Source organism: Rhinolophus sinicus, chromosome 8, assembly GCF_057876585.1.
Source record: "Rhinolophus sinicus isolate RSI-liver-muscle chromosome 8, RSI-T2T, whole genome shotgun sequence".
Lineage (NCBI taxonomy): Eukaryota > Metazoa > Chordata > Mammalia > Chiroptera > Rhinolophidae > Rhinolophus > Rhinolophus sinicus.
Window position 1 is genome coordinate 18465794 of NC_142508.1, and position 21219 is coordinate 18487012.

The window sequence follows — 21219 nt, forward strand, 5'->3', positions numbered from 1 at the left end:
GGAAATATTGGGGATGCTGGCACAGAAATTAAAATGCTTAATGAGCCAATGCTTAGTGGTCGAACACAATAAAATGAAAATGAGATGTGACTTCATGACAACTTGAAAAATTGTCTTGAAGTGCTGTCTGTATACCCTGATGTCTAGCATTGTAGACTGCACTACAGCAAATGTTGAGCAAATGAAAATACAAATACGTACTCTCACAGTACTTTTCCACAAGTTGATAGGCAAAGAGAAAACTCTTCAAGAGTTTGGGGAGAAGTCCTTTACCTAATTATTAAAACAACCATTCCCCCTCTGCACTTTTATTTTGTACACCCTTTACACCTGTTTAATTAATCCTAAACATAATGCTGACTGTTAATTAAACAGCCGTGGAAGTGACTGACTGAAGGTAGTAATTTGAGATAATTAGTTTTGGTTTCAAACACTCAACTTTCACACTTTGTGCTCATTTTCAGAAAGGGGTGGCTCATTATTATAGGCAGGGTGTGTAAGGCATTTTACTGCTGGACTCTGAGTAGCCCTTCAGCAACTGGACTCTGAATGATTCTCAGTGAGAGGATTATTATATATCTGAATAGGACAAGGAAGTGTGCTATAGCATGTACTACCGAGTGCTCCCCTGCACACACACGGGTACACACACAGACACACACACAGACAGACACACACATACACACAGACACACACACAGACAGACAGACACACACATACACACAGACACACACACAGACAGACACACACAGACACACGCATACACACAGACACACATATACACACACATGCACACACACACTTATACACACAGACACACATACACACACATACACACAGAGACACACACAGACACAGACACAGAGACACATACACATGCACATACACACACACACACACACACAGACACACACACACATACACAGACACACCCACATTCCCACAGGCACAGAATTCTTTCCAAAGTGAAGGTCAAGCTGCTGAATCTCTTTCATTGGAACATAGAAACGCACATGCTCTTGATCTTTGGGAAGATTTTACCTACTAAGGGGTAGATCACACTGAGTCCTCCCTTGTCTCTTTCCCAGGTCCCTTGGAAGCGAGAAAGAAAAGGTGAAAAGGCCAAGATGTGGTGTGTGGTTGAAAATTGGAGGGTGTCCTTGATGACTAGTCATATACGACAAAGGCACAAAACCTAATCAAGGGAACAGCCTGCCAAGAGATGGCTGTTGTACTTGGCAGAGAAAGTAAAGGGGCAGGGAGGAGGCAGGTCAGACTGGTTTTCATGGATCCACAATGATAACAAGCTAGTTAACACATTACCCCTAGGGGAACAGGACTGGGAAGTACTGGGGGTTAAATAGGCTAAATCATTGTTATAGCCAATATAGAGAGATACAGGTTATACAGAAGCTGAATGGATCCTGCAGCACCCTGGAGAGCTCCAAGCACTTTCCTCTACTTCTGTTCCCCGGGTGACTGACACTTATAGCTTGGGAAGTTCATTGTCACTTCATTAGCCACCAGTATGGAGTAGGACTCTCTAGACCCAAGAAAGTTTATCCAGATGTAGAGGGCTTTTCGAAGATATCAAGAGGAGAGTTAAAGCCTTAAGCTGGATTTGGAATCATTTGGCCAGGGGGTGGTGGGTGACGGTTGGATGCCAGAGGGTGTAGCCCTGTTTGGGGAGATGGAACTGCAGACTCTTTGACACCAGAGCACTGACATTAGCTGCAGGATCTGAGGGAGAGCAAAGTTAATGTTTTATGTAGAAGGCAAACTTGCATTTTATTTATTTATTTATTTATTTATTTATTTATTTATTTTTTCCAAGTCAAGTTGTTGTCCTTTCAATCTTAGTTGTGGAGGGTGCCGTTCAGCTTCAAGTTGTCCTTTCAGTCTTAGTTGTGGAGGGCACAGCTCAGCTCCAGGTCCAGTTGCCGTTTTCTAGTTGCAGGGGGCACAGCCCACCATCCCTTGTGGGAGTCAAACCGGCAACCTTGTACTTGAGAGGACACGCTCCAACTGCTCCAACCAACTGAGCCATCCGGGAGGCAGCTCAGCTCAAGGTGCCGTGTTCAATCTCAGTTGCAGGGGGCAGAGCCCACCGTCCCTTGCGGGATTCGAGGAATTGAACTGGCAACCTTGTGGTTGAGAGCCCACTGGCCCATGTGGGAATCGAACCAGCAGCCTTCGGAGTTAGGAGCACGGAGCTCTAACCACCTGAGCCACCCGGCCGGCCGTATAGCTCAGTGGTAGAGCATTTGACTACAAACTTGCATTTTTAACAAAGCACCCTGAGTTAGTGCATCTTGTCATTTTGACCTATGAACTTTCACACCACAGCCTGGGAGCAGAGGCGTGATGAGACGCATAGCTGCATAGCTCACCCTCCCAAGTTGCCCTTCTCCTTTCACTCTTTATACTTTCCTTGAGTAACCGCTTGCCCTCCTGTGGCTTTAACTACTACTTCCATTATGCATACCCCCACCTTTCTTTACCTCCAGTAACGAAGACCCTCGTAAACTCCAGATCTCTCAATATTATTGCCCATTGTTTAGTTGCTTTCATTCATCTCACAGGAACCTCAAAAGAAGCAAATCAAAGTTAATCTTATCATTTTTGTCTGACAAGCCTCCTCTTCTTTTCTCTATCTTGGTAAATAGCAAACATCACCTACCCAGTTACCAGAGCCATAGAACTGAGAGTCACCCTGCCTTTTTCCTCATCCACTGCACCTTTTCTCGTCTTTCAGATACTTACTGGTTCTACACCCTCCCTTTCCCCCTTCATCATCTAGTTTCTGTCTGGCTTTGCTGTTTTATTTCCTGACACACCTCCCTTGGCATCCTACATTCCTGTCGTCTGAAATGCTGCAATTCCTGGAATCTATCACACCCTTTCCTGACTCGATGCTTTGGGCGTGCAGTTCCCAGTGGCAGAAATGTCCTTTCCTGCCTTGTTTGCCAGATTTCCTGCATGTCCTGTGCCCTGTGTAGCCTTTATGTCTTTCTGCTGTACTCTTTTAGCAACCACGTGTTCTTTTGTCATAGCACTTTTCACTGGGAGAGTAACAGTTTTAGAATGTTATATTTTAAAAGTGTTTTTAGGGGGAAATTCGTGGCATGTAGTTAATTTGTTACTCAGTTTGAATTTATTTAGGAGAAATGACATAGGAGTCCTAGTTTTGAAAACCTTCTAGTAATTCACAGTCCTTATGTCAGAAAACAGTCTCTTTTCCCAAAGAAATTATGGTATGGATTCCTGTTTTGTGGTGGCTTTTTTTTTTTTTTTGGTGGGTGGGCCAGGCAGTTGAAAAGATATTTTTGTTAGAAGATACATGGTTGGCTATTCCCAAATCTGTGTGTGGTACTCAGTGATTATATTAATAATCAATGAATAGATTTGCAAAACTGTATGTTTAAAATACTTTACCAAGAATATAATCCTAAAACTGAAATGGTATCAAGTGTAAAAAAAATCTCATCTCAAAGTCTCTGTTCATTATTGTATAGCCTTTATGTCCTAAAGCCAAAGACAATTTCAGAGATGACCTTTCTGATGCATGTATATACTATACCTTCAATTTTGCACCAGCACTTACCATGCACAGAATAAAACAGCAACAGCAACAAAAAGCACAATTATTTTTCTTTGGTTTCAGAAACCATGGAACCTGAAGCAACACTGCATATTTTCTTGCTGTTTAGAAATGTGCTTTGAAAGAAAGTGAGCCCACAGACCATTATAAAACACTTCCTAATTAAACCGGTAGTCATCAAACCTTATTTTGGTTTCAGGTTGCTCTGTCATCTCGGTTTCTGTGATAGCTTGTTCAGTCTCTTGTGACAATCCATCATTCCACATGATTCCTCCCAGGTTGAAATGACATGTCATTTGTTTTGCAGATACCTCAAATCAGCTATGCATCCACAGCCCCAGAGCTAAGTGACAACACCAGGTATGACTTCTTCTCTCGTGTGGTCCCGCCCGACTCCTACCAAGCTCAAGCCATGGTGGACATTGTGACGGAACTGGGGTGGAACTATGTGTCAACACTGGCTTCTGAGGGCAACTATGGAGAGAGTGGCGTGGAGGCCTTCACTCAGATCTCGAGGGAGATTGGTAAGCATGGGTTTGTCACATGCTTGTATTTTGAGGCGATGGGCTGAGCGAGTCTGAGCATGCCCAAGCACGCTCTGATCTGTATGGGATAATTAGAGCCCTACAGATGCACGGCCGAGGCTGTCTGCTCGAGGGGGAAGCTGGGTTTATTATAAATGATTTTGTTGTTCATGGTCTACCAAGGTGACCCTTTGGTGCTAATTTAGGAAATAGAGCTCCTGACTCAGGCGAACATTTTTTAAAGATGTCTGTTTTGACGAGGGAGTTTGCTGGCACATTAGAGTCACTGTAAATTTGAATAAATGACATACTTTTTGATTGTTCTAGATGGAAGTTTACATTAGCAAGTCATTAAATTAAAAAAAAGGCACTGGAATTTAACATCCAACACTAGAGGGATTAAGACTGGTAATCGTTTTAAAACAATACTGAAGTAGCCCCCAAGGCTATGCGTAAGCAATATTGTTATTGTCATATTTGACTTTTTGCATTTTTATTTTTACCTTAAACTCTGAAGCTTACAATGAAATGAAGGGCAAGATGTGAAAACTTGGTTATAATAAGTTGCTGATGAGCTCCGTTCTGGGCTTTTTTAAAGGTGCTTAGACAAATCTCTATAGGTATGTAACCACGTGTATGTTTACTTATGAGGTTGTACATCCATTCCACTATGTAGGAAAAAAAAACCCAACAGAACAAAACAAAAAACAACTTGGGAGGACAAATCTTAATGCTGATTGGCCAACAACATGACTTTGTGGATGAAAGGATACATTACTGTTACTTAACAAATACTATAACTCTTATTAAGAATTACTGAATAAAATTTACATTTTTTTCTGTAAGACTAATAATATTTTTGTGGAAAAACTGAAGTACCCATTGGCTGTTTCTGAGTAATTTTGACCTCGAAGGAAGAACTGATGTTGATAATTTATTGTCTTTCCTGGAGACTTCAACTCAGGAAAAGATCTTGGGGAGTGATTTGGGCTTATCCATAATTAGCAAGGACAAGGAGGTATTGAATAAGTTATTGGAATGAGGTGTTCTCGAAAAAGATTAGCAGATGCTTGGGATCTGTTTTGCACATAACAGGGCATGGAAATTTATTATACGTAATACGTAGTATGTTTAACATTTGTTCCAATGCTGTGCTTTCGCATAAAAGATGGAAAAGGCCGGGCCTTGTTGGACAGATTGGGTTAATTGATTTAATTGGACAACTATTTACACCTGTTGTAAGTGTCCATGCTACCATAATCATTGCTCTTTGGAATTTAAAATTATATCACTATTGCTATAAAAATGATTCAAAACACTCAATTGAACTTTAAAGGCTGGCAAATTATATTACCTTCTCGGATAAGAATCCCAAGTTTATCCTTAGAGGAAATGCCCACTCGAAAATAGTAGCTTCTGGAAGCAGCGTCAATACATTATTTAAGCAGCTGATGTCAGTTCTCACCAGAATGACAATTCAACAAAAGAAGGAAACTAATAGAGTATCTATTGAAATGATAAGTTTTCTGTAGTGATCCTATACATTCTTCAACTGCTGGATATATTTTTGTGACATGAAACAGATGGCTATGAAAAATTCAATACAGGACAATTTGCCAGTCGTTGCAGAATCTGATAAAATGCATTGTTCTAAAAGTTAAGTGAGATACCACTTTTATTCTTTTGATTAAAATAAGAAATATTTAGTTTCACTATTGGGGGAAGCGTTGCTATACTTTGGTAATACTGTCACATAAAATGATTCAGATAGTGCCATTCAATATTCCTGTTTCTATCTTAGTCATCAGTATGGGAGAAAATAATTTTAGTGCCGTGTGTATGCCCCTGATTAGAGCAACATGTTTCTTCTGTGTTGATCTTTCAGTATTCTATGACTTGATTGGCTGTCCATTCTATTTCCGTTCTTACTTATCTGGGGGAATGGAGGCAGGCTGCATTGTCAATTAATATGCAGAATACTGAAAAGGCCAAATTAGTACCACACTAGAGTATGCCATGGAATATATTACATATCAAAATCATTCCTCATTTTAATGACAAAGATTTTATCTAGAACAAAAATAGCTGAAAATTAAACCTTTTACATGACAATGATGTTAATGGGAATGGCGAATGGTAGCAACTTAACCCATTCTGAAGTGAACTGATGACTAACACGAATTCATTAGTTCTGGAACGTGCTTCTCTTACCATGACACTGATGGCATCCCTGTCACCCTGTTAGTAGTGTGTTTTAAAAAAAATCTTAGTGTCTTGACTGAGGGATGTATGCATTCATTTCCTGGAGTGTTTGCCTATTATTAATAATGAAATTATGGATTTTCCCATCTCCTATAAATTTTCCTGTAATCTGTTCTGAATTTCCCTCTTTAGCAACATTGATTGCTAAGATACTTCCGGGTACATTGAGACTTCCTATGTTTTATCTCTGATTCAGACAGATCATAAGGGAATGATAGTGAAATGAAAACCTGTTTAGCAATAAATTGCTTGTATGGTTTGATTAGAACATTTTTCATTTGAACAAAGTCTGAGACATGGGGCAGTATCCTTCCTGAATCTTAGAGAACAAAGTTTAGGAGTAAATGGCAGTCGTGAACAGAGACATCGGTGATGGCTTTTCTCTAGTCAAGATCCTTCTGGGGGAGAGAGGGGCAGGAGTTATTTGATAAAATAAAGACAAATAGCTCCTCAATATCCTAGCTGTTATAGTCTCATCCCAAGGCATCCTTTACTGTAGGATTTTTACTGGACAAGGCAAAAAATATATTTGAGATCAGCAAATAGCACAATTTGACTGAATAATAGTTTGTGTAATGAGGTATGAGCACCAAAATAAGAAGGCTTGACATGGACACATAATAGAGTATTCCACCTGATAATTTTATCCTTTATTTGCCAGACAGTAAAGGAAACTGCTGAGGAGAGAGGGATCTATCAGGATATGTATTTAAGAGTGTACAAATCAGAAGAGGAAGATGGGGAGACTGGTTGAGAGGCCATTGCAATATCAATCTCACCAGATATAGGGCAGTAATAGTAGAAATGGAAGAGGGAACAGACTTGAGAGACATTTTCAAGGTAGAATGTATGGAACTCAGCAACCGCTTGGAAGCAGAGCTCAAGGATTAGAAAACAAGTAAAGTTGAACTTAAAATTCTGAACCTGGGCAATTGGGAGAATGCAAGTGCCACGAATAGGAAAGAGACAGTAAAATGGAAAGGTTGGTTTGGGGTGGGCAGCATAGTTTAGTTATAAACACAATAAATCATAGGTACCAGTACAAGTCTTTGTGAAGAAGAGCAGCAAAGAACATTGGTCTAGAGCCAAGGCAGGAACTGAGATTAGATCTAAAGCTCATTCTTACAAAATTGATAATTGAGGTGGGAAAGGTCATTGCTGAGGTAGAATATGTTGAAGGGGGCTGAAGATAGGCCCATGGGGTAAATTTTTACATAAATGTATGGAACAACAAGCACTAGTGAGGACGTGGAGAAAAGGAAACCCTTGTACACTGTTGGTAGGAGTTTAAAATGGTACAGTTGTTTTGGAAAATAATAGAGGTTCCTCAAAAATTAAAAACTATCATATGATCCAGCAATCCCTCTTCTTGGTATATATCCAAAGAAAAAGAAGTCAGTATCTTGAAGCGATATCTGCTCTCCCATGTTCATGGCAGCATTATGCGCAATAGCCAAGATATTGAGAAAACCTAAGCATCCATTGATGGATGAGTGAATAAAGAAAATTCATATATAACGGAATATTGTATATTTCAAAAGAAGGAAATCCTGCCATCTGTGACAGCACAGATGAATCTGGAGGACATTATGCTAAGGGAAATAAGCCTGCCATAGGAAGACAAATACTTATACGTGGGACCTGAAAGTTGAACTCATAAAAGCAGAATAGAATGGTGGTTTCCAAGGGTTGTGGGGGTGGGGGAGAAATGGGGAGACATTGGACAAAGGGTACAAACTTTCAGTTATTCAGGATGAATAAATTCCAGAGATATAATGTACAGACTGTTAACAATAGTTGACAATACTGTGTGGTCTACTTGAAATTTGCTAAGAGTTGATCGTAAGTGTTCTCACCACACACACACACACACACACACACACACACACACACAACTATGTGAGGTGATGGATATGTGAACTTGATTGTGGTAATCGTTCTACAATGTATATGTACATCAAAACACTATGTTATACACCTTAAATACATACAAGTTTTACTTGTCAACTATACCCCAATAAAGCTGCAAAAAATAAAATTGGTATAAATGAAAAAAAAAAAAAAAAAAGGTCTGGGAATAATGGCCTAGACTTAGTAATGGAAAGCTAAGAGCATGGCAGAAGGTTCTCGTGATTGTTTTGTGGCCATGGGAGGTCCTTGGGCTCCTTTGAAGAAGATTCCCGTGATGGGAGATGGCAGGAGTTCTTGAGGAGAAACTCAGGGATATTGAGCATATTTTCATAAGAGAAGAGGAACTTCTATGAAAGGGCATAACTGCACAGGTGTGAGGTACAGTGACAGAGAATCAAGGACTGTCCTTGAGAGGGGAATGTTAGTCCCTAGGGCTGCCATAACAAAATACTGCGAACTGGATGGCTTGACAATGAGGGAAATGTATGTCTGATAGTGCTGGAGGCGTGAAAATCAAAGAATCGGCAGGGCCATGCTGCTTCTATACACTATAGGGGAGCATCCTTCCTTGGCCCTTGTAGCTTCTGGTGTTTGCTAGTAATCCCGTGTTCATTGTAGACACATCGCTCTAATCTCTGCCTTTATCATCACGTGGCAATCTTCTCCCTCCTGTGTATTCTCTTCTTATAAGGACCAGTCATATTGGATTAAAGGCCCATCCTGCTCTACAATGATCACATCTTAGCTATTATATCTATGATGATCCTATTTCCATATAAAGACACATTTTGAGGTATCTGAGGGTATCAATATATCTTGTTGGGAGACACAGTTTAATGCCCATTGACACGGGCAGTACTGATGAAGGGGGGACTTAGGGAGGTGATTTCCAATGACAGGGATGGGAGGGGGACCAGGAGAACAACAAAGTTAGCAATAAGGAGGAGAGGGGTGCTAAGTAGATAGAAGTTGGTGAATGGAGAAGCCCAGAATATCACCAGTTCATGAGTTCCTTCGGAGTGTTACAGAGTTCTATTCTCCCAGTCCTGACGACTTGGGTAGATGGGGTCAGCTACTGTATGCGTCAGAGTTCCAGACTGGGATAGGTGGTGGGATCCTAGTGTCCCATTTTCCCAGGATCCTGTAGTCAAGAACTTCTCAGTAGGATCGCAGTGGGTACTTTCTACACCATGGTGTTCAAGCTCCCTGCTTTGTGTCATTCCAAGATGCTGCTCTTTTCCATGACACCTGGAAAATTATGGCAATCCAGGAGGTCCTTTCTGTCCTAATATATTTTTACTTCTCCCTTGGGTCTCTTTTGGTTTGAGGGGAGGAAATAGCTTAGTTGCCACTGGTTATTAAGACTTACCCATCACCTGTGTTCTACACCCTCAGTTGTTAGGACCATCGTCCTCTATTTCTGTCTTGTTTTAATTATCTGGTCTGATGTTTTCATTGATAGTCTAATAAAGAGGTTGAGGATATAGGCTCATGCTTTTCCATCAGAAGCTCTGGGGCTTGTAGCTTGCGACTTAAGAAATGACTTCTGTGAGTCTTCTGATAGGTTCTTTCACGTCTTTGTCTCCCTCTGTTATATTATTTTAAAAAAGAAGACAGGATAATAAATGTTAAAGCCACCACTATCATTATAAGGGGCAGGGAAGCTGAAATGTGATCTTCGAAGATAACATGAATTTGTGAAAGCATTGTATCTTTTCACGGCGGATTTACACAGTGTGGCAATACACCTCCTTTAGTCACTTGTCGTGTTTGTGAATGGCTTCTTGGAAATGACAGGCCTGAAAGTCATCATTGCACACATTATAGGGGGCAGAATAGACCTGATTCTGTCAAATCTTCTACCATATGTGACCCCACCCTCACCCCCAATGTGCAAATGCTGGCAGCTTCTGGCTATTGTCTGACACATGTTCAGAACCGTAAAATCTCAGAGTTGGAAGGGACCACAGAGGTCGTTGGTTTGGCACAATCTGTTTGAAATGTTAATGCAGTACACCAATTTAATTAATTATTTTTTGGGGATATAAAATGACTGACCCTTGCCAGAACATGTAATAGTGATTTAGTTTTGGTGAGGGTCAAATAATGACGTAAGGGACATTTTATTCCTATTATACAATTGAAAAGTACCCACTGACCATAGTTTTAAACTATCTCAGTACAGTTTTCAAAGAAGCATTTTTTTTTTCTCTTGGATTATAAACAGGAACCAACTTTCTGTTAACTGAAATGGATTCATTTCAAGATTAAAACAAAGTATTTTCAATGACACAAAGGAAAGAATACATAAAGAGCAGCTTTTTCCCTCAGATGTTCAGTACTCGGGAAAAATGATTTCTAGCAGGCAGAAATCAATTTGACAGAAGTATTAATGTTGTAAAATACTACGAATGAAAGGAAACATTTTAATTCAATTGAAAATTTTACTTTATATTTCTACAGCTGAGTTCCATTGATAACACCACATTTCAAGTTGTGAATCATATTTAATTAATATTAACACTAGGTAATTGACAAGAATAACTTCAAAGGAAGGCTGAGGAAATTGCAAATTGCCACTGCAGGTGCAACCACCTTGTAGAGGCTTTATAGGGATCCAAAGAAAGTGTATATGATTTTAACAATTACTGCAGAAAATGATCAAATAGAGTGTCATTTCAAAGCTGTTCTTCACTCTGCCCTTTCTTAATATTTAGGGCTTAGGACGTGCTAAATAGCAACGGCCCCTGTTAATGTGAAATAACAAATGGCATTAAGTAAGTGTTTTCAAACCTAGGATTCTAATGCTGTAGTTAAGTGTTTAGTAAACAACGCCAATTGGACGCAACAGAACCTACCTTGGAGCCAAGAACTTCTCTGAAATCTCTCTTCTTCAGTTACGAGATTTCGTCTGAAGATCAATTTCTTTGTCTGTTAAACGGGAGCCCTCTGCTCAGGGGTCATCAAATGATAGAATACTTGTGAATGTTCTTCCTAAACTCTAATGTGCTGTTTGATATCGGGTACGACTAATGAAAGGAATGGGGCGAATTTGGGTTTTTTTCCCCAACGTGTGGCAAAGCTGTATATTATTATGAGGGTGATAGATGCTCTGCCTGGTGTGTGGGAGAAATAGCTGGAGGGCTTGGCTGGACTTGTTGATGACCTTATTCTCAGTCATGTTCTGCCGGAAAGGTCAGAGAGGAGGATTTTGAGTGGCTCCTGACCACCTGCCCTTTCACTTCTCCTTACTGGTTCTCCACAACTACCATAGTAGGTCTTCTACCCTAAATCTTATTCCTGTCACCCTTGGTTGTCAAAATTACTAATCCTGGCACCTGACGGCTGTCTTTGCTTGGGTCTGATCATGCAGTTGCCATGTAAAAGGTTGGGAATCAGGACCAGCTTGGGGTATCTTGCCTTGTCTGTGGTGACGTGCTTCCAAAAGTCCCTGAGCTGTGGCACCACTTGTCACTCTGGTTGTAATGCCGATTTCTCTGTAGATGTCTTCCACCACAATGTGATTTTTTCAATGGAAGGAACCTCCCCCTGCCCCCAAACACACTGCGCAGCAGAGTGCCTGGCAGATAACGGGCTTCATGACTTTCTGTGGAATGGCCATGGTCACCAGATTTCTGGTTGTGTGGGTTTGTGAGCCTAGGGGTCAGGCTTGCTCAGGTTCTGGGGACCGAAAGGAAGAGATATTTTTGACAATGGCTTATGCATTTTCTTTGCTAATGTGTAATCTCTATGGGAAACTTCAGGGGCTTCCATGCTGTTAAAACACTTAGAATCCAAATTTATTTATTTATGTATTTATTTATTTATTTATTTAATTTATTGATTATTGACAAATACCAAAGCCTGTAGGTACGTACCAGCCCTAATACCCCAGGCCAACTAGTGCTGGGAAGTGGGTCAGAGCTCCTCACCAGCTGGGCATACGTGCTAGATAATGTCATGTCCTAGCTGAGACCTTGGGTGAATTGTTTAATGTTGTTGTGCTCCAATTTCCTCCTCTGTAGAATGGGGATAACAATTGTATAAAATATTGGACAGAATCATATGTGACAATGTATGGCTCATGGTAAATGCTCAACAACTACTGACTCAGTGCTGTGTTCGGAGCCCTTCCTCACCAGGGGGCGACTCAGGAGTGGTCTTATTGCCCTGAGTCTGTGTCTAGTTTGCTCAATGAGGACGGAGTCCAGTTTGCTCAAAGGCCACCAGAACTGTCAATTCCTGAAACTGGCTTTGTACCTCCTAGCAATGACCAATCCTAGTATGCTTTTTCTTAGTACGATTAATCTACTACAAAGAATAGCGCTGGCACCTAGTTGAATGCCTGAATTAATTAAATACTAGTCAGCGTTGGTGCACCCAATCTGCTTGTTCCTCTTCCTTTCTCAACCTTTTAATTATTAATTGATTCAGCCAGCATTTATTGTGCACCCCCATGTATCCGGTCACACGTGTGCTGGGCTTTCAGGATACAGAGATGCACTGTGGCCTCTGCTTCCCAGTGGGTCACTGTGCATCAGAGGACGCAGAGATGCAAACAAATGATTACAGAGGGGTGTGACCGTTGCCTCAGTGAGGCATCATTTAGAGGCCCAAGAACGCAGTGCCTCAGAGAGGGCGTCCTGCGGTGCATGGAACAGGAAGACCTGGCATAAGGCAGTGGAGGGCGGAGTGTGTGGGCCTCAAGCTCACAGGCAAGTGCACCCTGTGATGTGGGTGAAACTATGTTAGGTAACTTAACTTCGACAGGCACATTGATTTTTGAGAAAAGGAGGCAGCACCAAAATTGAATATGGAATGTGATGCCAACTCTGTAGTGTTGTGTATGTTTGTGAAATGTGTAATATGTGTGAGATACACACACACACACACACACACACACTCATATATAGTTTTTGACAATTCTGTTTCCTTGATCTACTGATAACTGTTCAGATGTATCCACCCATAGACAGTCGGTGTGTGATTTGCCCTATAGCTTTAGCCCCTGTTCTCCCTGATGGCTCCCACCTGGCTTCACCCATGCCCTTGGCAGCAGTTTCAGTTTTGTTCAGTGTCTGAGTCTCAGCCAGGGCCAGTAGTTTGTCCCCAACTTCAGCCCTCAAGTTTCTGGGGTTCGGAATGACTTTGCCATGATAGAATGTGTACCTGGTGGTCCGAGGCTGAGCCAGAGCCCCTTTATTGCTCACTACAGACTTAGAGTGTTGTCCCACGCCTGACTCACACTGTTGATCCCTAGGGATGGGGTTCTGACTCAGACTCTGGCCTCTCCTTGGTCAACTCCTTCACCTGATTGGTGGGGACGCCTGGTCCTCTGCCTCTACTCTCGTAGCTGCTAAGGTCTGACTATGCATGAAGCCACCGAGCTGAGTCTTGCCTATCTGCTGGGCCCCTAGTGTGTGCTGGGGTCCTGACCCTGTCTTAGAAGCTTGTTGTCTTTACATTTCTCATGTCCTTTTAGTGTCAGATGTTTAGAACAAGGGAGTTCAGCCTCAGGTGATTCTTTGAGTTTTTCTCTCAGAGATTCCCATGCAAATACTCAGAAAGGGCCAGGATCTGCCATATCAATGGTATGGCCCCTGTTCGGAGTCATTTTTTTCCTGCTACCTAATTCTCATTGCCAAGTGGATTAGTCTCCAAGGGCTGCCATAACAAAGTACAACAAACTGGGTGGCTTAAACAACATAAATCTATTGTGTCATGATTCTGGAGGCTAGAAGACCAACATCAAGGTGTCGGCAGGGTTGGTTCCTTGTGAGGGCTGTAAAGAAGAATCTGTTCCATGCCTCTCCCCAGCTTCTGGTGGTTTGCTGGCAATATTGGGTGTTCCTTGACTTGTAGAAGCATCAAGCTCATCTCTGCCTTCATCTTCACATGGCATTCTCCCTGTTGTGCGTGTGTGTGTGTGTGTGTGTGTGTGTGTGTGTATCCAAATTTCCCCTTTTTAATAGGATCCACTCTAATCCAATACAATCTCATATAAGATGAATATGACATCATCTTAATTAATCACATCTGTAAGGAGCCTTAATTACATCTGCAATGAAAATAAGACAACATTCTAAAGTACTGGGAGTTAGGATTTCAATATATGAATTTTGGGGGGATGGAATTTAGCCCATAAGACCAACCATAATGGCTAGATTGAGCGCTGATCTATGGAGTTCTTTCTGAAAGGAACCTACATTTGTCCTGGCTCTTGAGATGGATTTCAGGCTTTGGGTTACCCAGTTTCTCCCGAGGGCTTAGCTTCTGTCACTGGGCTGGCCAGCCCTGCTTCCCCTTCTCTCTGCCAGCTGGTCTGTGCACACCTCACATCTGAATGCCTGAGTCATGATAAGAGTGTGCTTCTCCTGTGCCTCGCCCAAAAGAAATTGCATTCTTTTATTTCCCTTCCCAAAGTCATTTCCTTCTTAAAGCCATTCTGTTTGGAAACTCCAGCACTAGATGAAAGCTTTAAGGTGCAATCTGTACTTTACTGTGTTGATAGAAGAACATTATATAAAAACACCCTTTTGCAGAAATGAAGCAACATCAGAATCCTTTTATGCCATTTTTGCAGGCTCTGAAAGAGTTGGCTTGAGAATTAGGAGTGTGTTTTCCCAGTTTGCTTCATATCTTATCAACTGAGCAATAATTATGGTTTCCTTGAAAATAAATGGCTCAAGAAGAATACAGTCAGAAAGCTATATAAGATGAAAATAGTTTATTGAAAAAGTGCCAATTATTTCAAGGGTCACGTCCCTCGGCAAAACTGTGCCACAGTCTTTGTTCTTTATCATCTGCATGTTTGACAGATCCAGGGCTTCTTTCTTGGCTGCTTTCAATGTTACCTGATGAGAGGCTTTTCATGATTCATTGGGGGCCCCACAGGGCAAGGCAGGGGAAAGGAGAGAAAGTGCAACTCAAGTCAGCACATTTTGTTTCTTGTTAACAGCTCTGGGAAGAGGTTTTCTTGGGAAACAAATTTTAAGTAATGATTTAAACATATCTTCTGGCAGTTGTAGCAGAAAAAAAACAATGCCTCTTGTAACAGCTCAGATACACTTCAAAGGCAGTGGTCCTCGGCCTTGAGACTCTGGGCCCACATTTCCATCATGCATCATGGCGGACATGCATATAAAGGGCTAGTAAGGGAAAGAGCCGTGCGCAGAGTACACTGCTAGCCTTTGGTGTTTGATGTCATGGAGGGCAACCACTGTGTCCACTGCAAAATGACGCTCAATGCTATTGCCAGAAGGAATCCTGTGTTAGATGGAATTGTTTGTGGGAGATCATATGACATTTCATTCAACACGTATTTGAGCACCTACCATGTGTTGGGGCCTCTTTCTAGGAGAGTAGGAATAAGGTGCTGGATGAGTCAGACTTGATTCCTGCCCTTGTAGGATTTCCAGTCGAGTTTACTTTCTTTACATCTCTTATATCCTTTCAGTCTCCTGTCTCTGGGCTATAGGAAGTCAACCTAAACCCACAGTGTGAGATGCTTTGAACTGACTGTCCATGAAAATGCCGAGAGAGGGCCTGAATCTATCCCATCAACAACTTGACCCTTTGGGTGTTGTGGAGATGCCAGAGTTCTGCTGAGGTTCCCCAGGCATGTTGGGGGTAAGGGACACATATGTGAAGGCAGACGTACATGTATGCATGTGTGTGCGGGCACAAACAGAGGGACAGACCTGGATGGTGAAAGCCCACCTGCACTTCCGGTGGGGCCAAGCTGAGTTCAGGGCCAGAGCTGTGCTAGGCCTGACTAATAGGGTGGATGCAAAATCAGAAAGTAGGTAAATATGCTGAAGGTATTACTCTTCTTTCTACTGGCTTTGCGTGTTCCCGGTATACAAGTATACATCATTCATGACTGCAAGATGTCCTGAAGGTATAGGGCTTCTGATATTGAGACTCATGACGTCAGGCCCTGGGCAGCTTGTTTATCATGACTCATATGACAAATGAGTAGAGCCCAGATGAAGTTCCAAGAACTATGCTAGATGCTGGGAATGCCAAGGTCTTGATCTCTGGCCTCAAGGGGCTTTGATTTGAGTGAGGAGACTGATTTGAAAAGAAACCAAATAAACAAGTTAATAATTATAAATGTTAGCTAACAAGTATAAATCATGTCTTATTAAGACAGAAACAAGGGAGTGTTTACGGTTTATTTGTGAGACGACGGGGAAGCCAGGGAGACTAGAATCTGGTAAGGGAGAGGGTGACAGCCTATGGGATTGAGAGCAGTCAGAGGCATGACTGACTAGTTTCAGAGGCCATGGCATGAAGGGTCGATTTTATTCTCAAGCAACAGAAAGCCTTGGAAGGGGTTTGATTTGGAGAGTGGCATGGTACAATTGAGATTTTAAGGAGATCACATGTGCAGAAACTGGACGGTAGGGGCAAGGTGGAAGCAGAAGGTGAGTAAGAAATTTATTGCCCCTTAAGGCCTGGGGCTGGCTTGGATCAGAATGGGGGTGAAGGGGGAGGTCTGTGACCTGATGTAGGTTTTTAGATTCTTAGACAAGAATCTAAGTCACAAGCCTGGGAGAATGAGGGGATTTGGTACTACAAGAATCTAAGCCACTGAAACCAATCTCCAATCAGACACGTTGGCTGACAACAGGGTATGTCCTAGAGCCCTTAGACTGGGACAGGTCTGTTCCAGATGACTATGTGGCTCCCCAAAAAGGATGATTCAGGGGCGGGCCATCAAGTGAATTGTTTCCTGGTAAAATTTCACTCCAATGAGTGCTTCAGTGACAAAGAGCTAAAAAGATAAGTGTCCCCAGGTTGTTGTGACTTTTCCTTTTTTAAACAAAATCCATTCAGAGATCTTTTTCCTGGGATCTAGGAGGCCCTGAAATTTAGAGTGTTCTTGTTCGTAGTTCTAAACATTTTCCTCTTAACTCATATTTCTTGTTGCTTTTTTACTGTCTTGTGTTACTGATTCATTTCAAGGCTCACTAATCATTATGTTGTTTTCCGAACCGCATTTTTGTCCTGGATCCACATAGCCAAGGATCATAGATATGGGTGATTTGTCACTGTGGTCTCTAAAAACTAGGTTTATTGCATCATTCATTAAAGGACATAAAATTATAATCTGACGTAACTACTTTTGATTTGTAAATTCCACACGCACTATGTTCTATTAAATGTGAATGTATCTTACCAAAGTCTCAATAAAGCTTCAATAGCAGATGGAGGTTCTTTTGGGTCTCTCTCTCTCTCTCTCTCTCTCTCTCTCTCTCTCTCTCTCTCTCTCTCTCCCTCCTTCTCTTTCGCTCTCACTCTCACTCTCTTTGCCTTATTTTCTCCAAATCCAAGATTGTCCTTAGATAATTCATTGAAAGGAGGAACCTAATATTTATTATTGCTTATTACTTTACATGTATCATCTTATTGAATTTTCACTATGTCATAAGGCATATATCGTTCCTATTTTACAGATGGGAAAAATCAAGCCTCAAACAAAGTATGCAAGAGCCTAAGATAGCCTAATTAGCAAGTGGTAGCATGCGATAGAAACCCAGGGTTCTCTGACTGCCAAGTTCATGTTCTTTTTACCACATCTTGCTACTTCCCTTTTGAGGTTGCAGACTTTGGTTTCTGCCATCATGTGTCCCATCCTTGCCTGGCCAAGCACAGAGGACCAAGAGACAATGCCCTTTACATTTTGTACCTTTCCGTGCCTCTTTTCTCACTCATCGCACTCTGTGCTGTACCTGCTGGGTGACCTGCACAGTTTCTAATGTACCTGTGTGGATCCTCTGCCATCTTCTGGAATTGCTGCATCCTGGTATCTGTCTGGAACTATTTTCATTTTTCAAGACCCAGCATTAATGATACCTCCTTCCTGGATTCCCTGAAGTAGCAGTAGTTGAGCTCTTTTCTGTGATTGCAACCCTTTGTACATACCTTTAGTGAAGAAAGAATTTACTTCACTGTCTCAGTCAGGACTCAAACTTAAGCCAATGAGGGAATTTGGGGTTCGGAAACTTAAGAAGTCTAGGGGTACATCGGACTTCAGGTAGGTTGAGTTCCACATTTTGAAAGGAAGTCAACAGGATTGGGTCCTGTTCCAGCTCTGGGCTTGGCTTTCCTGTGTGTTGGCTTTATCCTCAGGTCTCTTCCCCATGGTGGGAAGAGAGCCCCCAGCAGCTGTGGGCCCACACACTGCCAGTTTAGCAACTGCACGAGTGTCCTGGGATTGCCTTAACAAATTACCCCACACTGTGTGACTTAAAACAACAGAAATGTATGCTCTCATAGTCATGGAGCCAGAAACCCGCAATCAGTGTATTGGCTCTGAGGGATAAACTGTTCCAGGCCTCTCTCCTAGCTTTTGGTGGCTGCCAGCCGTTTTTGGCATTCCTTGGCTTGTGGCTGCATAACTAATTTCTCCATTGTTACATCGGCTTCCTCTCTGGGTGTCTGTGTCTTCTTTTTCTGTCTCTTATCAAGGCACACTCTAGAGCCATCCTAATCCAGAAGGATCTTATCCTGAGCTCCCTCCCTTAATGATATCTGTAAAGACCCCTATTTCAGGTAAGGTGACATTCTGAGGTTCTGATGGACATAACTTCCGGGGGGAATCCCATCCAAGCCACTGTACTAGTGTTAGTTAGTTCCAAGCAGACGTCTGAGCTCGGCCTCACCCTGTTGGGTTACAATCCATTCCTGAAGCCACCACTATGGTCTAGGGAAAGCGTTGTTCATTGTGCCCACACATGGGTCACCTTGGAGCTGGGGCCAGGAAGGCAGGGTCGACCCCACTTGAAACACATGTTCAAGGCTACAGGGAGGGGTCACCCCTTAGAGCTAAACTGAGGTGTTGTTCTTGATCAAGAGGGAAAGGCTGCCAGGCAGGTGGGCTACACAGGTGTCCTGCACACGCTGTGTGGTGTTGGTCTGCTGACATCTCTGCCTCCTACCTAGACCATGGCCTTCTCAGGGGGAGCAGCCACCGGCTCTTATTCATCAGTGCCTGCGACATCCTGGAGCTCTATGAACATGTATGAAATTAAGTCACAGGAGCAAAAATTTCCCCGACAATAGGATTGAAATGGAACCATGAATGATGATACTTGTAAAAAACATTATGTGGAGGTATTCTCCTGTACTTTGAGAAGGATCTTCATTCTGTCTGGCCTCTCCCAGCCCTAGTGTATTGGAAACCAAAGGACTGAACCCAGGGGTTTCATGCTTGTTGACATGAGCCGTGTCAACCTACCCAACAGTTATCTGTGATGAGATGTACACGGCCACCACCACTGGTGGAGTCCAGTCTGTGAAAATAGCTCAAATTGCACAGCGACCAAAGAGCGGCCCTAATAGAACTTCTCAGCCATGGGCGAGGTCTCATCAACAGCAATCCGAGGAGCCCAGGTCAGAAGGAAAGAACTAGAGCCTTTTGTTTGGCTGTAATAAACGTGGCCCAATCCTCTAGTTTAAAAGCAGCTATGTGAATTCTTATGGTTTCTAAATCAATGCCTTTTTGATTTCTCTATTAAAAAAATGGAATTCTCTGTGGGACCGTCAGGAAGCGTGGAAGCCTTCTGTGTTCTCTGAGTCTTGAAGGGAGGAAAGCACTGTGGGAAAGCCCTATTATTGAGAGCTGATTGAAAACATGTAAATGTAATTGTCTCGTTGGGTATAGTCTGGTGTATCCCTTCTTTATTTTAAAATTACAATTCTTTTATTTTAAGGAACTTCTTTAATTAAGCAACTTCTTTATTTTGCTTCTTTCCACCGCTTCTTCACATGTGATGATATAGCTTCTCCATACCCCGCTCTGGAGGATTTCTTGGCCTCATACTCTTAGTCCGCTAGTCACTTCTAAATATATGAAGTCTTATTTCAGTTATGAAAATGTCCAGTCCAATGGAGTCAAACTTTGAGATTTAGCCAGACTCAAATTTTCTCCCCTGCCATAGTTTGGGGCTGCTTTCAGCTGGAACTCTGGAATGGAGAAGGGGTGGGGCCTGCGGCTACCTGCCCCCTGCTGCCTGGTCCTGCTTTAACATCTCACAGCAGTTGAGGAGGCAGTGGGAGAGGTATTTCTAATGTGGCATGGCTACAGTACCTGTCCTCCATTAAGGGTGTCTTCTCCTTGCTGTCCGATTTATTTTTTCCTTGGAGAAACTTTGGTTTTCTCCCTGGCTCTTGGCATTGGGCCCTCCATGTGGGCTGACATATGCTTTGGGTCTTGATCTCAGCAGTATGAACTTGTGAGTTCAGCTTTTCTCTCCCTCGCTTGTAAACAAAAAGCTGGAGGTAGGACTTGATTAATGAAGGTGGAACAGGAGCAGAACTCGGGTTGCTTTGATTGATGCTGTAACAGGCGGTGTCTCTCAGTCACGCTGCATAAGATGTGGTGCAGGCTGGCTGTCAGCACGGCACTGTGACAGGCACAGAGGGGGGACAGCAAAATGGGTGTGCTATGACTGTAAGACTCCAAGGGCTCAGAGCCAGAATGAGAGAAAATAGTGGCTGGAGAGAGGGTCAGGCCATGAGCTGTGTAAATGCAGAGGGTGAAGTGACGGGCTTCAACCGGGGACATTGCAGGAGGGGAAGCACTGGGCTAGGTACGGAAGGAAGAAGAGATCCACGTAGATGGAGAGCAAACAGATGTTAGCATTTCAAACACTGTGTGCTTCGCAGAGTTAAAGACGTTCATTAATAAACACGTGAGATTGCTTTGGAATTCTTTTTCTTTTTTTGGTTTAGAATTCTTAATTATAAAAATAAAAATAAGTCTGCTTCTTCTGGCATGCGTGCCTTTGTTTTCCTTTACCTCAATTTTATGTTCAAGATGGACCTGCTGCATCGACAGCATTTATGTTTCTGAGTTTCCAACATTCTTGATATGCATTATTTTATCTCATACCTTTACCACGTTCATGGTGA

General features: G+C 42.4%; 1 protein-coding gene across 4 annotated transcripts in view; it reads left to right on the forward strand.

Moving 5' to 3' along the window:
• The window catches only part of GRM8 (glutamate metabotropic receptor 8), a 681950-nt gene that overhangs the window by 133218 nt on the left and 527513 nt on the right, over nucleotides 1-21219 (forward strand). For all 4 annotated transcript variants that reach the window (XM_074315645.2, XM_019749052.3, XM_019749054.3 and 1 more), the window contains exon 3: nucleotides 3909-4125. In XM_074315645.2, the coding sequence (XP_074171746.1) occupies nucleotides 3909-4125 (217 nt within the window). The remainder of the gene's footprint in view (nucleotides 1-3908; nucleotides 4126-21219) is intronic.